Below are 18,122 nucleotides of genomic sequence, written 5' to 3' on the forward strand. Positions count from 1 at the left end.
GAGTGGCAGTCGACGCGCAGCGGAGCTTTTGCAGAGTCACTTTGCAACTACTACGATGCAAAGTAGTAACTGTCATTTTCAATAAAAGAAATATATTAATATCAAAAGATACCAATTATATTCTCTGCAACAACGCAATGCCCTAATGGCATTACGGAAGCACACAACTAAAAAGAAGAAAAAGAAAATTAAGAAATAAAAATCCCACTACAATATCTCTGCCTTAGCATCAGCAATACATCCACCACCAAGACAACACTTGAAATTCAGAATCTTCAAAAGCAACGCCTCCAAGAAGGGAACAATGCACCAGCGGGTTTTCACCCTGAAGATAGTCCCCGCTCTCAAAATGATGTCTTCAACAAGAACATTGTCAGACACAAACCACTTAAGGCCAAACCTTGGATTTTCACCCTGAAAGGTAAGACTTCGAACTTCACATGTGCTACCGCACCCACTTTCATACCACTGTTGCGAAGCCCGGAACACTAAGCATGTCCCTCAACAGTGCAGAGACTTGAACCTCCCTTAGCTAGTCCTTCAATCCGACCTTCATGATATTCTTTTCTTCTGACTATACCATGGACCAAATGTCACTTGAAGTCAACACACAACAGAGTTTCGCGCAACTCCCTTCAGAACCAAACGGTCGGAATAAAAGTTTAGGTGCGCACGACCGAATATCATCGATCTAGCAAACTCTAGGCAATAGAGAACGGTTACATTCGCTGGCGGCGCCTTCCGGAACTCAATACTCAGGCCAGATCGAGAAGGGCATGCCTCAGTTAGGTCTTCATCTTCGCCCAACAGAAACCCTAGGACCGCCGCCTTTATTCAGGTCAGCCCCCCACGCCGGCGACCATCCCAGGCTGGCCAAGGTTGCCGCCGGAGACATCAAACGCAGATCGATCGCGTAGTCCGGAGACACCGCACACGCCTGGGCACTGCCACAGCCGAAACGCTAGCCCTCCACCGCCGGCCGTCGAGAGGCGAGGAGAAGAGGACCTAGGGTTTCCCCTGCAAACCGCCCCCACCCATCCCTCCACCGCCGGCAGGGCTCACCACCACCTCGTCGTCCGTCATGCCGCCTTCGAGCCGAGTAACTATCATAGTGAAAAGTATATTTTCTGCTACCATAGTGAAAAGTATATTTTCTCGTTGAATATCACTATATTTTTGTTCTAATGAAACTCGCCAAACCAAAGAGCATGCACCACCGCTAAAGATGTTTCATCTAACAGCCCAAGGTCGATACATCCCATCATTTTTTTCGAAACGGGGAAACATGTCCCAGCCTCTGCATCAATTAATGCATATGGCTTTTATTTCAAAATTATTAAAAGTATCCAAGTATCCAAAGAACTTATTACATCTCATGGGTCACATAGCGTGGCTGAATGTATCAACCATCTAAAGATAGACTAGCTTGCAAATCTGGGAAACTTTATACTAGCTTGCAAATAAATACATCGCACTACCCCGTCAAACTTAACTAACAATTTGGAAACTTCACCCAACCAAAAAACTGATGGGTTGAAGTTCTGGGTATCCACTTACTTTGTAGTGGTCCTTGCTTGTTAGACCTGCTATATCGGAACTGTTAGCGAAGAAAGTGTATCACCAGCATATTACTATTTGTAAACCATTTGGTTTGTGCTTTTGAAAAAATTGGATCAATTGCGTTTATGGCCTGGTTACTGCTAATAGCATAATCCACTTGTGTAGTCAATCTTCTATTTATGGTGCTCGATTACTTGGTTTCCAATTTGTTGTTTAGCTGAAATCTAATAACATGATTTTCACTAGTTAAATATATACATTAATATGCTGTTATCTTAAACTCTTAAGTATTCAACGCTTGTAACCTAAATGCAATATTTACAGAATGAATTACTTCATGAATCATGATGATGGTCTTGTCTAAGAAAGATGTATGCTCAATGATCTCAAGATTCTCCCCACTTCTGGGCTACAGTATTGACCTTGTTCTGAAACCAAAGCTTGAGTTTCTGTTACAAACCATGAAGAAGCCTCTAAAAGTGATTGTGGAGTACCCAAGGTACTTCAGCTATTCTCTGGAGGGAAAGATAAACCACGGTTTTGGGTAATTAAGGGCAGAAACATAGACTGCAGTCTGACAGACATGTTTGAAAAAAACGGTGAGGTTTTTTCTGAAGAGTACATGGGAATAGAAGCATTACATGTGACACCTTCTCTACAATCAAGCAAAATTGGTTAATTTCTGGAACTAGTTACCTTATGAAACCGGAACAATGTGCATTCTCAGCAGCAAGGAACAACGTATATGGGTTCTCGGAGGTAATTTTTTGCCACGTGGTGATCCGTGTCTAATGGTAATGCTATTGCAGAATTATGCAAGTTTGGCAAGAGCTGCTGATTCAGTGAGTACAAGGATTGGCCTTCAGTTCCCCATTCTGGTCTAAATGGGCATATCCAGACGCACAAGGTCCAGGCCAGAAAGCATAGAAAGGATGCTCTCGAGGGACCAAGATCCTCGAGAAGCTTGGGTTTTATCAGAACAAGATGATGTAGATAAGAAGCACAGGGGTCATGCCTTCTGCCTGGCGACATGGGCTTGGTTTGCTTCTAGACCAGCACTCCCACCGTAGGTGCTATGGTGGGGGTTGACTGGGGCGGTCCTGGTGTCGTGGTCTTGGTTTGGGGTGGCAGGCAGCTGCGTGAGCGGCTTCGAGGATCTGTACTCCGCTTCGTCGCAATTCCTTGCATGGGTACCTGGCCATTCTTACATCCACTTCCAAGCTGACCCCTCACATTTAGCTACGAGCCCCTGTACGTGATCTATCTTGCACAAGAGATAACTCACAATATTTTCAACGAAAAAATAAATAAAAAAACCCTGCTCCCAGCTGAAGGAAGTGGTGTACGGCATGAAGTAGGGAACACGGCACAATGGCTTACAACCTGGAGCATGCATATGTTCTAGAGAGCTACAGGCATCCCAATCAGCAACAATAACAAAATTCAGATGCACTACAGGTCGAATAGGTTCAGTAATTTTTTTTCCAAGTTACATAGCACTACAGGAGGAAGTCGTTCAACAAACACAAATAACCTAAACAGGCTCCCATCAGGCTATTCAGCAATTTGCTCTCCCATATCACGAGCAGGGTTTCAGAGAGTCCAATCCACATTACAGAACCATGGGTAAAGGAGCCACGACAGGATCGAGAGCTACGATGACATAACTTCTGACTCAGCGGACGAGATGGACCGTCATGGTGAGGCTCGTGCTGTCCCTGCTTGACACCTCGAAGAGGCAGATGTCTCCCGGCTTCAGCTGGTTGTCCCTGACGAACTCGTTCCAGCCCTCGTAAACCCGCCTCTGGTTGCGACACCCGACGTACAACGTGGCGCGCCACTGCTCCTTCCTGCCCTCCAGCCGAAGAATGAGAGGATGTGTCTTGTCCGGGAGACAAGCGGAAGCATACACCATGCCAAACATCTATCAAAAAATACCCATGTTAGCCAAATATCTATGAGGCTTTCCCAATTGGAGTAATTGGATCAAGGATTTCGTACAAGGAGGTAGTGTGGGAGTACTGGTTAATGATGATATTGGCCATTACTTTCAAACTAAGAAATTGGATCTGAGTTTCTAAATCAATGCCCATCATTATATAATATTGTTTCGCACAAGAATGTATCGGTTCATTCGGTTATGTTATCTCACCCTCTGAATATTGGTTTTCGGAGGATACTTGATGATTCTAAATGGGATTCGTGGATGCACATATGTAACCGGTTAATGGCGGTACAACTTAGTGACGAACCTGATAGATTCGTTTGGAATCTCACTAAATCTTGTATTTTCACTGTGAAGTCTATGTATGAAGACTTAATGAATTCAGATGATCACTTTCCCACGAAATATTTTTGGAAACTCAAATTACCGTGGAAGATATAAAAAAAATCATGTGGTTCCTTCATCGGAAGGTTTTACTCACTAGGGATAATCTAACTAAAAGACAATGGAAGGGAAGCAAGAAAACGTTGTTTTTGTGATGCAGAGGAATCAATAGAACATTTATTTCTTTCATGTGCTTTGTCAAAAATTGTTTGCCGCATTGTCTTTAGCACTTATAATATCCCTCCACCAGCCAATATTAAAAAAATGTTTTCAAATTAATTGAATGGTATCGATAAACACACTAAAGCTAGAATACGCATTGGGGTATCGGCTTTATGTTGGTCGATTTGGAGATGTCGAAATAATGTGATTTTTAACAATGCAAGTGCTTCCAATTATATGCAGATTATTAATATGGCCACACACTGGATAGATTGGTCACTATCCCTCTTACTCCCGGAGGATCAGCGGGATCATATGGTTACTGAGTGCAACCATCTGCTAACGCTTACTCGGGATTTCTAGAACCTGGCTGGCTGGCGGCTTTCTAGGAGATTGACAAATGCTTAGCATGTTGTTCTTTTTTTTTTTACTTTTTTCATTTGGTTGGTGCTTGTGCCAAATTTATGAGTTTCTGGAGATGTAAACTATGGGTACCGACTACTTTCATACTTTGCAATAAAAAGGACAATTGATCAGTTCTTGATAAGAGAAAGGCATCCATATTTGCAGCTGTAGTAGATAAGAGAGTGTGTATTTAGCCTCACCAGTTCACCTAGGCTGTGGCCACCACCATCAATATTTGTAGTGGTCATCTCTTTCACAAAAATAGGAAGTTCAGATTCAATTGCTTGGACTTTCTCCTGAACTTTCTTCTTTACTTGCATCGGTAGAGTTGTGTGGCGGGCTAGAATGTAGGGTCGTTGGAAAGGCTCCCGTAGGTTGCTCGACAAAGGATCAGAATTGACTCCAAGCTTCATAGATGCCTGATTATGTGGCTTGTGAGCTCCATATCCTGAAAACCGTACCATACTCTCGTAGGGTGAGCATAGAGTGACCAGAATTCCCTTGAAACATGTAACTACAAAAAATAATGCATAGGCAGCAATAATAACATTACCTGATTCTCTCTCGCTTTCTCTCATGATGTCATCATCATCAGAACTGGACAAGTCAGTATTCTGAGATGGGGGTGGACCAACAGTTTGAGAACAAGGTGAACATGAAGACTTCTCATGACCGGATGAATCAAACACATGAACCTTGAATCTAGAATTCCCACGGTACACAAAGAGAATGGAGTCATTTTCTTCTATGTGATTTCCACTCACAAACTCCTTCCATCCATTCCTAAAAACTATATCGCCAAACTCCCCTTTAGCTTCGATAGGATATACGGAGCCATTGGGAGGTTCTAGGTTGACAGGCTCAGACAGAGAGATCATATTTCTAAGACAGCTTCCAAGCCCCTGTTGTATGCGCTGATGAAGGTTAATGAAGAAGATACACATCGGTTAGATTCATGTTTCTAGGCATTGAATTGCATGCTATATGCTGGAAATCCAGACACAATTCAGATGACAAAGGAAATGGAAAATAAACGAAACAAAAAATATATGTCAAGAAGCGAACACTTTTTTCTAGTGTCAGCAGGGGGTGCTTTTTTCCCACCTGATGACCTGAATGAGAGCTTCAGACACATTTTTCCTCGGACAATCGCATGTGAATATTAGTAAATAGCAATCACATGATAACACACCAGAAGGCAGCAGTGTACTAATCATCTCCATAAGAGCTTCACTTGCAATCCTACTTGCAATATTAGTAAATAGTTTTTCATGCATGTACGGAGTGTTTTCTGCTACCATTTTATATGTTTAGAAACATTTTTTCAAAGGAAAAGTACCCAAAATTGAATTATCTGAGACCAAAAGGTACTGGAGTCCAGGGTATGTTTTGACGAGGTGTAGAGCAATATACTATAAGGTAGCTCATTGCTGCCAGCATTGTGGACCAATGACTTTCTTGGTGAGATTTGTTAGACATATAGGTAACGTATGGAGACATACTTATACCTATACTTTTACATATATGTCTAACGAGATTAACTTCATTCTCCAATTTTATTTGTCGACCAAATTGTGAAAATAAGCAGTCTTGAGTGTCATCTTTCGATATAGTTTTTTTGCATAGATTTATCATGGAAATACAAATATAGCGTTAGGAAATTTGTTTGGAATCGTCACAGCGCGGCTAGGGAAGTAATGTCGATACAGTGAAACTGATTTACGGGGTGAATGTTCTTGCAAAGAAACTGTGATAAATTAACAATTTCGTTGTGGACACACACATAAAAGAGTTGGTTTCAGAGAGGAGGGAACGGAAAAAGCAGAGCAGGAACAGAGCATTGGCCCGGGCCCTCTCTTTTTATTCAGCAACGAATGCTCAAATGCTAAGCTTATTACATTAGCTGAGACCCACTCTCCTGAAGCGGCACTAATATTTTAACCCTGAAACCCCCAAAATTCGAGGAGCGCCGCCGGCCGAGCGGCCGGAAGCAACGGTGGTGAGAAGAAATCGTGGGAATCAATGCGGGTAAGGCTCACCAAGTTGTCTCTGAAATCGTCGGTAGCCACGATGAAGAACCGCTTGGTAGCATACAAGTACCGCCGCTGCGTCGCGCAATCCTCGCAAGCTCCGTCCTCGTCCATCTCGCGGCCGTCTCCTTCTCCGCAGCAGACGCAGACTGATGGTCGTCCCGGCGACCAAAAATGGCGGTCAGTCAGAAACTCAGAAATCAAGAAATAGAGACGCCCGTACATGGCAGAGAACCAAGGCGATCTAGGTCGCGGTTACCTGGGTGGTTAAAGCCGCCCATGTCAATGTCCATCGATCGTCGCCGCGCTGGTGCCCCAGTCCGTCGTCGCCGCCGCCTGCGTCGCCGTGGAGAGTGTCAGTGGAGCGGAGTAGCCTGTATACCCAACGTGGTTTCTTTGATGGTTTTGGGGAAGGTGGTGAGTAAATTTTCACGACCAGTAAAACGGCTGACACTACACTCTCATCAATTATTTACCTACCGTGTGGGAGAGTGAGAGGGGGAGGGAGGGCAAAAACTTTGAAAGATATGCTACTAAAAATATAGAGTAAATAACACCGCAGGTCACAAAACTACCGTGTAGAGATGTAAACGAAGCGGGTATTTCCACAGTGAATCCGCCACATCCGTTTTTAAGGATATGCTAAGTTATTTTAGGTATCCATCGGATATAAATGCGAACAGGGATAGTGATAGATGTGCGGATATGGTAGATGATATGGTATCGGCAAAATCCGACGGATGTAGATTATCCGGTATTTTTTTTGCAGATTACCAGAGGGGCTTAATTAGGATAATTCAATTTTACTACAAAATATTTTGATGTAAGTTCGTATAGGCAGCCCGATGAACCTCCAAAAAAATTTACTATCTGTGCAATGCGGACATCGCATCACTAGTTCTTTCTCACTCCATGGTGATATATGTGGTCGTTCTTGTGCACATAACACATCACACAATATGTGTTTTCAAAACATAGTATTTTTAAGTTATTGCCATAATCTTTTCAAACCTCCGATGATTTTCAACATTTAGGATGTATTGAATTTCTTAAATATAATTGGACATCAACTTTGTATAAATTTTCTTATTATTCTTACACAAATATAATTATCTATTTATACACGTATTTATCCGATTATTGTTGTCCATTCCCAATCCAAGTCTGCTCCATTTTCGATCTGAATCCGTAGTTTGATATAATCTGTATTCGAATCCGCGTCCGACCATTATCCGAACCAAATCCGTTTAAATAATATGATAAAGGATATGGAAAGAATCAAATCTGATTCGATCCGTTTTCATCCCACTCCCGTGAACCAAGTCTTCATGAGAAATTGATAATTTCAAAATCATTTTGGAGATAGGGCAATGTTGTGCTGATTTTTTTTTAAAGATGTCACTCTTACCTCTTTCACACAGCCTGGTGGCTCAGGGAGAACTATGGCAGTCGTTTCTACATGTGTCCAAACTGTGGGCCAATTTCAGGCCATTAGAGCATCGTCGCTACTCACCAAACTATGTTCGGCAACATTGTTGGCACACGAGTTTTGAGGGCGCCAGCACCCGCGCCGCTGTTTCGGGGGCCTATACCCACATTGGCACCCCAAATAGGCCGGTCGGAATGCAAATAAAAACATTCAACCAAATTCCTATCACACCACAATTCATACTTGCAACCAAATATTTAACTAAGTAAATTACATTATTCAACCAAATTCAAACATAGCAAATAGAATAGTACATATAATAATGAAAATAAATTAAAATCCAAAAACTCGAGGAGATCAAGACTCACGCGACGTTTCCTCATGAGAATCTTTAGGTTTCCAGAAGACTTGAGAGATCGCTTTTGAACCAACATATTTTCTTCTTAGTAATGTATACCAAACCCGATATTCAGTTAGCAACTTGGCTAACCATTTCCCCAATAGGACGGTGTTCTTTACCTGAAGTTCATGAACACCAAGCTCTCCTTGGTACTTAGGTCGGCAGACAACACTCCATTTAGTAAGTCGTTAATTTTTTTTTTGTTCTCACTGTCTCCTTGTCTCCTTGCTAGAAGAATCTAGATCGGTAATAATCTAACCGATACAAGACTCCTTTGGGTAGCTGGAAAAAGGATACATATACAGTACCATATAGTTAGTACTGAATTAATGAGAACCAACCTTCCACCGAGAGATAGTAATTTTCCTTTTCAACTACTGACGGGCTGCTGCAATCTTTTCACGACGCGTTTACATTCCGCTACTATTAGCCTCCGAAATTTTTCGGAATGCCTAAATAACAGATCGGAAATTGACCAAACCCACAACCGAAAAGCCCGGCATAGTGGTTTTCCTCGTCTTGAGCGTCGCCGTAATAGAACAACTCGCTCTTATGAAAATTTAATTTTTAAACCAAATAGTTGCTCAAAAGCTAACAAAATTAATTTCAGATTTGTCTTTCTCTATGAAATGTTCCATAACTAGTCTGTAATTAGCATAGTAATAGATACTTTGTGGTACCAGGGTTGTATCAAGTTGGGTGCACCCAAAAAAATTGTTCACCGAATCACATATAATAGACAAGATGAAAGTTAAATTCATGTTAGCTCCACCCAATGTTATAATCTAGTTAATTTGGATGAAGACGCCAACAAAAAAGCACATAGTATTGTTAGATATGCATACTGATGTAATTATACAGCATAAAGGTAGGTGAAGAGAATAATGCGTACATTAAGTATTTTTGGGATGGAGAAGACTATGTCTTCTGCTCAAGTTGAGAAGTGCAATTTTCATTTCGTTAAAAGGCAACCAATGGGAATGAGTTAAGGATTTGACAATCTACGATAGGGATGTCCACGTGAGTGGAATTATTCCTATTTCAGTTCTAACAACCGGGGTGATTGATCACCATTTCATGATCTGAAACTAGCAAGGTTGGAGTCAGTAAATTAACATGCAAAAGTTGGCTCTAGTTGTATACTAACATTGGACATCTATCATTTGGTTTGTGGTACAATGTTATTTCGTTAGTGCATTTGGATATGGAACGGTGTTAGTAATATTTTGATTTTGTCCCCTTCACTAGGGATGGCTGGCCAGAAGGTGCCTCCATGTGACGGCGCCTAGGGTGCGAATCATGTGATCTCGAGCCTAGGATCGCGATAGGGGGCATGTGCGGCTGGAGCAATCTATGGCGTTGATGGCTCTTGATGCGGGAGAACCGCAGCCCTCCGGGGTCTGCAGATCGAAAGCCAGGGCAGCAACCAGTGGCGGACGCAGGAAAAAATCAGAGGGTGGGCACACAAAAAAAAAATTGCGCTCCTCCAATTATAATAAAAGTTTGCCAATCGATAGTCAACATTGAAGTTTAATACATTTATATGAAATGTGCACGATCATATGGAAGGAATTTGCTTCGTTGCTTCATGATTTCCAAAAAGTATCGTGATTTGGCTATTCCTCTTGGTTTATACACACCATAGAAACATTCAAAAATGTAAGTGACATATATTCCTCTTCATTTTTATGTGTCAAACTACCAATTGAATCAATGTAAAGGGAATATTAATAGTAGCACAAAATACAGTGTCAAACACTCAAACTACCGACTGAATTTAACTTGATGTGGCTATGTCCCTATCTGTTGCTGAAGTACTAAACCAGTGCATCCGGCCAGAATTTAAGGGGACCCGTGATTGGTGGGACTTGGAGACCTGCTGAACCTACTTCTCCTTGAGAGCCAAGCCGAGCCAGGGCAGCGACATCCGAACCGCACGGAAAGGGGAGGAGGTGCCGAGGGACGAGCGGAGCAGGAGCAGGAGTAGAGAGCAGAGGGAGAGGGCGGCAGCCGGCGCCGCAGCGGGGGTCGAGCTCGAACCTGCGTCGAAGTCGAAAAATCTGAGCGTCTCCGCGTCTGGCCGGCCTCGCCCTGGCGGCTAGCGCTCTGGGGAAGGGGAAAGTCGGGCACGAACAGCTAGTTGGGCTTTTTCCAGCCCAAACAAATTGGGGTATCAAATATTTTTTCCGAAATTCTGGGTGGGCCACGGCCCCCTCGGCCCACCCGCTGCGTACGCCAATGGCAGCAACTCCAGATGATGGTGGGGCAACCGACCTCACAGTTGGCGATCTAGGTGGCTACGGGTTCGGCGAGGAGCATCTGATGGTGAACAACGTCAACTTAGGTCATGGCGTATGATGACAACATCTTTGTGTCGTTGGCTTGTCAAAGGCATTGCTGCAGCAGCTCTCGTCTTCTCCTGCGGATTTTCCAGGTGAAACCCTAGATCAACTAGGTCTCCTGGATCCGACGATGGTGGCGCATGACGCCCTTCTACCTTCCGTGGACATCATTCTTTTTAGTTGGCGCTAGGGAGGGGTCCTGCGTGGTTTCTTCCTTGATGATAGACGCACGCATGACAGTGACACTGCCTAGCGCTGATACAAGTTAATGTGTTGATCTCTTTTGAAGATGGGTTGAAGGAAGAAAGCCGCAACAACTTCTTAAGTGTGCGCATACAATATGTGCTGAAAGGCCCGCTCGACGGGTGCTCCAATTTCAGATGATGTGTCTAGATGTTAGGTCGTGGCATATGTCCCTGATCATGAAGCTGTCAAGTTTATAGATGTAGCGACCCTTGTCGCCAAGACAAGGAAGTGGTTTCGGGTTGATTAATACATTATCGTGTTTGTAAAGCTTTGTTGAATAATATTAAAAAAAACTATGTACAACATTTTGATAAAGAGGCTTGGATTCAAGCTTCTTTCGAAAAATGGGATAGTGGAGACAATGTTTACCTAGCCCGCAACACGGAATCACAGGAAAAACTCAGCAGGCCCTAAATGACCTTATGAGACGAAATCATACTTACGAGATGCCGGAGCAAACTCATTGGCATACAGTTCAACTAATTTACAACAAAATCAAAGAGAAGATGACGCAAAGTGCGACGAGAACTAGCGGAACACACGCTTGATGATCTTGTTGACTGTTGGAAGCGTGCAATAAGAAGATAGATTAGAACCCGGAGGGGCTGGAGCAGCTGCGTAGTGAGGAGGACCAGCTGGAACATACTGAACGTAGCCGGGTGGCTGGTAATAGCTCGGCGGTGTACTCCATGCGTGCTGCAGAGTCGGCGTCGGGGGTGGCTGCTGGTAGTAGCTCGGTGGTGTACTCCATGCGTGCTGCAGCGTCGGCGTCGGTGGCGAGGCAACATGGGCGGTGGAGGCACCTCCACCTTGCGCTTGATAGTAGGAGCTGTGGTGGTCAACATGTGCACCAGCTTGAGCTGCTGGGACTTTGCCATCCCCATTACCAGCTGCTGCTCCGCCGTTCATGCGAGCTTGGTTGATGAGGCTGAGGTCCATGATGCAGTTGTTGATCCGCTTGTCAACGCTGTCCAGGTCGCCGGCCTTCCTGCTGCTGTACTTACCGGAGAACGTACCGGCGGATTTGCAGGACTGGATAAGCGTGAGTGCCTCGCCGACGGCGTCCTTGAGCCTCTCCAGCACGCGCGCCGTCGCCGCATCGTTCGCTGCCGCGTGCGCGAAGCTGGGGAGGACGTCGCCCAGGTTCTTCACGCGCTCCGCGAGCTCCAGGCACTTCTCCTTGTTCTGGCTCGCCGTCGACGCCGCGCTCCTGATCAGCTGCACCGCCGTCAGGATCGCGGTCACCAGACCCAGTGGATCCACCATCATCCCGATCGAGGAGGAGGCGTCCAAGCTAGCCAGCACAACTTTTAGTAGGTTAGCAAGAACTCGAGGAAAACACATAATTTAAAACCGCCATCACACAGAGACTTGAGAGATCAACACACAGAGAAAAGTTGTACCACGCCGGCTGTTTGTGCTCCACGTCGGTGGTCGCGCCGCCGAAGGGCAGATCGAGGAAGGACCTGCTTGTGAGCTGACTAGTGCTTTGATAGCTTGCTTGAATCGGCGAGACATTTCATTGGGAGGGGATATCTATACTCGAGTGCAAGTCGTCGGTCGTCTCTCCGTGGCCACAGTTAACAATTCATAAGCAAGTCAACTGCCCAATCCAGAGCTCCTCTCTCTTTCACCCCAATCCTTTGACCGGCTGGGAAAAAGATTTTTCACATCTGGTTTTTCCTTGCCATAACAATGACACATTATTGTCACGCGTAATTCGCGAAGCCGCAATTACTCGGTCTATCTCTCTTTCAGCTAAATTAGAACCATCAGGAAAATGAAAAGTAAGCTAGCAAGGAAACTAAATAAACACAAGTTGTGCATTTCCAAATTGAAGTCATAATGACATAACATTGTACCAGGAACCAAATGATAGATTTTTCAAATATATATAGCCTACACCTTTTCAACATTTTGAATTTTTAGAGAACTTGGCGCGCTAGTGCATTAATTTAATATGATATAGGGGCTAAGGGGCACAAGGGGAAAGCAAATTTGGTGCACGAGCACTCTCAGTTTTTAAAATATTTAAAAACTGAATTTCTGCATTTCAAAAAATCATCACATTTATTCCATGAATACATACACATATTCTGAATAATCATGCAAAGTTTCGGTAGAAATTGCATTGTATTTTGAGCTACAGGAAAATAACAAATTTGTGACTACGTATAGAGGTATATGTTTGTCAGAAATTTGTCTTTTTGTATAGCTTAAAATATAACATATTTTTCTTCAAAATTTCTACCGTACCTTCAGAATGTTTATATGTATGTGGGTATTTAATTTCATATTTTTTAAAATCTAAAAAATTTGATTTTTAAAAATCAGGAGCACATGTGCCAAATACACTTTTCGGCACAAGGGTTGGATCGAATCCTGAAGAACACATTATTTAATTTAAAATAGTTGCGGTCTTTCCACCCCACATCTACAGTCTCCCTGTATCTTGATCTATATATATCTAAGGTCTTTCCGTGGTTATGTCTCCCCGTATGTATAGCCTTGAAAAAATTGCACTTTCCAATAGCTCGGACTTTCATAAACCTGGATGGTGCATGAATTTAACGAAATCGCTTGTTCTCAGCGAACGAAGCTCATGTTCAGTAGAGTTCTGCAACGTCGGATTTGCATCATGATTCATGTACTTGAGTTGTAAATTGTGTTGCAAGTGAGATTTTTTCAGTGGAGGAAGTGTTTTCCATATTAGTATTTAACATAGTAAGTGACCTACTAAATTCATTATCAAGAATAAGTTTAGCCGACTTAATTGCCTCATCTTTCGATTTACCCAAAGAGACTCCCAACGAAGTAGCATTTCTAATAATTTTTTCCGGAGATAAAGCCAACAGAGATGCATTTTTAGTTGTAGACGAACCTGTGGCACTTGGGTTGAGCAGCATACATAGCCCGCTCCATTTGCGTGAGATCCGCTGTAGCCTGATCCTCAATCCTTGCACTTGAACGCACATCCGATACCCTTTGCTCAGGAATTCCCCCAAACGCTATAATATCCTCTCGTGAGTAATTTTTAGCTCCCTCTGTTAACACATCCACGTAAGATATATGATTTCCATTGTCAATTGTTGGTTTCTCAGAAACAGCTTGCTGTATATAAGATGAAGAATAAACATCCCGTTTGGAACTAAAAAAAGTCGCTTTTAGCGATCAACGTACCTTGGGACACTCCCTTCCTATGCATATTGGGCTGGGTAGCTGCACCCCGTACACCGCCAAATCCTGGCCAAGGGAAACCCGTCGGCGCCGTTGGCCCAACAGCTCCCGACTAGATTTTATTGCTTTATTAGAGACGGATTTGTGAAGGAGGCTATCCGGGAACACCGACTAGATTTTATCGCTTTATTAGAGACGGGTTGTTCGAATTTTTCCAGGTCTTTTTTGAGTAGCCTAGCCGGTACAGCCGATTTTGGTTAGTTTTGTCTCCCTCCTTGTGGGAGGTCCGGGGGGATTTTAGTTGGAATCAACACTGCAACTCTTATGGTGAACAATGTGGACAATGGAGAGTTTTGTGTGAAATTATATCTCCGTTCCAAACATGATGGTTTTGAATGGATTTTGGTATCTGTATATGGAGCAGCCCAAGACTCAAGAAAACCAGAATTTCTATCGGAATTGGTTAGAGTATGTGATAATGAAACCAAACCAATTTTGCTAGCTGGAGATTTTAATATTCTTCGCAGACCAGAGGACAAGAGTAATGATAATTTTAATCCTAGATGGTCTTTTATGTTTAACGCTATTATTGAAAATTTGAATATTCGAGAAATTGTGCTCTCGGGTAGGCAATTTACATGGGCTAGTAGAAGGGCTAATCCAACTTTTGAAAAGCTTGATCGGGTTCTCGCGAGTGTGGAGTGGGAACAAAAATTTCCACTGGTTTCGGTTAGGGCTCTCACACGGGCCGGTTCAGACCATACCCCCCTTCTTATTGACTCGTGCGATCATGCTCACATTGGGAACAATGCACGGTTCTCCTTTGAGCTCTCATGGTTCGAACATGAGGGTTTCTATGATCTAGTTAAATGGGAATGGGCGGCGGTTTCTGCTGGGAAAACACCAATAATAACTTGGCGAAACAAAATAAGACACTTACAGAGATTTTTACGTGGATGGGCAAAGAACTTAAGTGGGAAATACAAAAAAGAGAAAGAAAGATTGCTCAACATCATTGACTTTCTAGATATTCAGGCTGAGTCATGTCCTCTAAATGATGACGAAAGAGCTGAACTAAGGAAGGCCAATGAACTGTTAAATAAGCTTAGAAGAGATGAAGAGACTAAATGGGCACAACGGGCTAAAATCAAACACATACAGGAGGGTGGCAATAATACGAAATATTTTCACCTAATTGCTAATGGAAAACATCGAAAGAACAAAATTTTCCAACTTGAACAAGAAGAAGGGACTATTGTTGGGGATGAGAATTTAAAAGTTTTTATTACTGAATACTATAAGAAGCTCTTTGGAGCACCTGAAGAGAACTCTTTTAATTTAATGGAAGATCGCACCAATGATATCCCTCAGTTGTCTGTTCAGGAAAATGAACTTTTATCAAAAACTGTTACAGAGGCTGAGGTGTTCAATGCTATTAATCAAATGGAACATAATAAATCACCAGGACCTGATGGTTTTCCGGCGGAGTTTTATCAAAGATTCTGGAGTGTGATTAAAGGGGATTTGATGGCCATGTTTGGGCACTTCCAAAATGGGGGTTTCCCTTTATTCAAACTAAACTTTGGAATTATTACTTTGCTTCCCAAAAAACAAAATGCAGTCCAAATTCAACAATATAGATCTATCTGTCTTCTAAATGTCAGTTTCAAATTTTTTACTAAGGTAGCCACTAATCGTGTGTCAGATGTGGCGCACAAAGTAGTGAGACCATCTCAGACTGCATTGATGCCGGGCAGACATATTTTAGAAGGAGTAGTTGTGCTTCATGAAATGATCCATGAATTACATAGTAAAAAGCTGGACGAAGTCCTTTTTAAAATTGATTTTGAGAAGGCGTATGATAAGGTGAAGTGGCCTTTTCTCCAGCAGGTACTACGAATGAAAGGGTTTGATAACATTTGGTGTGAGCGTATCAGAAGTTTCGTAGAAAGGGATAGTGTGGGAATTAAGGTGAATGATGACGTGGGACATAACTTTCAGACACGTAAAGGATTGAGACAGGGGGATCCACTTTCACCTATTCTTTTTAATATTATCGTCGATATGCTGGCTATTTTGATAGCCCGGGCTAAAGAGTAGGGTCAAGTCGGAAGTCTTATTCCACATTTAGTCGATGGAGGGGTATCTGTTTTGCAGTACGCTGATGATACCATCCTGTTTATGGAACATGATCTAGCTAAGGCTGTTAATATGAAACTCATTCTTTGTATTTTTGAGCAATTATCTGGTCTTAAAATTAATTTCCATAAGAGTGAGTTGTTTTGCTTTGGTAAAGCTACAGAATTGGAACATCAATATAATAACATTTTTGGATGTGCATCTGGAACACTACCTTTCCGATATTTAGGAATTCCCATTCATTATAGACGACTTCGCAATTCTGAATGGAATCCAGTGAAGATTCGTTTCGCCTCAAAATTAGGATGTTGGAAGGGCAAGATGTTGTCCTATGGGGACCGTTTGGTGCTTGTAAATTTTGTACTTACGAGCTTACTTATGTTTATGTTGTCATTCTTAGAAATTCCTAAAGGGGTGCGCAAGAGACTCGATTTTTATCGTTCTCGCTTCTTTTGGCAAGAGGAGGATGATAAGAAGAAATATTGATTATCTAAGTGGAATATAGTTTGTAGACCGAAGGACCAAGGGGGTTTGGGAATTGAGGTACTCGAACTCAAAAACATGTGTCTATTAAGTAAATGGCTTTTTAAATTGCTACGGGAAGAAGGGGTGTGGCAACAATTGCTTCATAATAAGTACATCAAAAATAAAACATTGGCACAAATAGAGGTTAAACCCACTGATTCACCTTTTTGGAAGGGGCTTATGCAGGTAAAGCCAGAGTTTTTTAAGAGAGGAAGATTCAGAGTGGGTAATGGTATGACAGTGCGGTTTTGGGAGGACACCTGGTTGGGCGAACACCCTCTAGCTATACAATATCCGTCGCTATATAATATTGTCCAACGGAAGAATGAGTTGGTTTCTACGGTATTGGTAAACTCTCCGCTTAATATTGGATTTAGAAGAAGTTTCAATGTTTATAAATACAATTTGTGGTTACATTTGTGTCAGCGATTAATGTCTGTCCAATTAATTAATGAACCTGACAATTTTGTATGGAACCTAAATGAATCTGGTTTATTTTCTGTTAAATCCATGTATCTTGATCTTATGAATGGTCATACTAAATTTTTGCGGAAATACCTATGGAAGATTAAGGTTCCTCTAAAAATAAAGATTTTTATGTGGTTTTTAAGTAATAGAGTGCTGCTTACTAAGGATAATTTGGCGAAGAGAAAATGGACAGGTTCTCAGAAATGTTGTTTTTGTAACAACAACGAAACTGTTTCTTCATTGTCCTTTTGCAAAAATTATATGGCGGATGATATTCTTTACATACAATATTCCACCCCCGTCTAATGTAACTAATATGTTTGATAATTGGCTAAATGGTGTCAATAAGAAGGATAAAGGTTATATTAGAATTGGTGTTTCGGCAATTTGTTGATCGATTTGGACTAGCCGGAATGATATTATTTTTAACAAACAAAAGGGAACAAATTTCTTGCAGGTTATTCTTCGTGCAGCGCATTGGCTACAAACATGGGCATGTTTGCTCCCGGCGGACCAGCGGGATACCATGGCTACTAGATGCAACCGGCTCCTGGAGGTCACTCAGGACTGCTATTTCCAGGCTACTAGATGGCGACACATTAGTAGAATTCTGGATGGATAGTTTTTGTTCTACTCTCCATCGTTTGTGGTTGTTTTGAGTTGTTTGTCTAGTTTTCTTGAATTACCAGACTCCCTTCATGTAATAAGTACTTGATGTTTTTCGTTTTATTATCAATAAATGGATGTATGCATCGATTGATGCAGAGGCCGGGCTATGTTCCCATGTCTAAAAAAATAAAAAATAAAAAAAGCAGGGTTGCGCAACTGAAATTTTTGCAAATGAGGTCGCAAGTACGAAAAATTATCTTAAAAACTATTAAATTTGCTTCATGATCCATGCTAACATGAG

At 42.4% G+C, this 18,122-nt stretch overlaps 2 protein-coding genes across 2 annotated transcripts; both read right to left on the minus strand.

The window, feature by feature from the left end:
- Positions 1-3,002: 3,002 nt before the first annotated feature.
- On the minus strand, positions 3,003-7,001 carry LOC127298413 (putative B3 domain-containing protein Os03g0621600). The gene is made up of 5 exons (XM_051328273.2): positions 6,746-7,001; positions 6,496-6,635; positions 5,010-5,370; positions 4,657-4,904; positions 3,003-3,484 (listed from the first exon to the last, which is right to left on the minus strand). Exons 1-5 carry the CDS (start codon positions 6,777-6,779, stop codon positions 3,236-3,238), a joined length of 1,032 nt encoding a protein of 343 aa, XP_051184233.1. The 5' UTR covers positions 6,780-7,001; the 3' UTR covers positions 3,003-3,235.
- Positions 7,002-11,295: 4,294 nt separating this feature from the next.
- On the minus strand, positions 11,296-12,463 carry LOC127302956 (uncharacterized). Its single transcript, XM_051333691.1, has 2 exons — positions 12,307-12,463; positions 11,296-12,197 (listed from the first exon to the last, which is right to left on the minus strand). Exon 2 carries the CDS (start codon positions 12,170-12,172, stop codon positions 11,432-11,434), a length of 741 nt encoding a protein of 246 aa, XP_051189651.1. The 5' UTR covers positions 12,173-12,197; positions 12,307-12,463; the 3' UTR covers positions 11,296-11,431.
- Between the last annotated feature and the right edge of the window lie 5,659 nt (positions 12,464-18,122).

Source organism: Lolium perenne, chromosome 5, assembly GCF_019359855.2.
Source record: "Lolium perenne isolate Kyuss_39 chromosome 5, Kyuss_2.0, whole genome shotgun sequence".
NCBI lineage: Eukaryota > Viridiplantae > Streptophyta > Magnoliopsida > Poales > Poaceae > Lolium > Lolium perenne.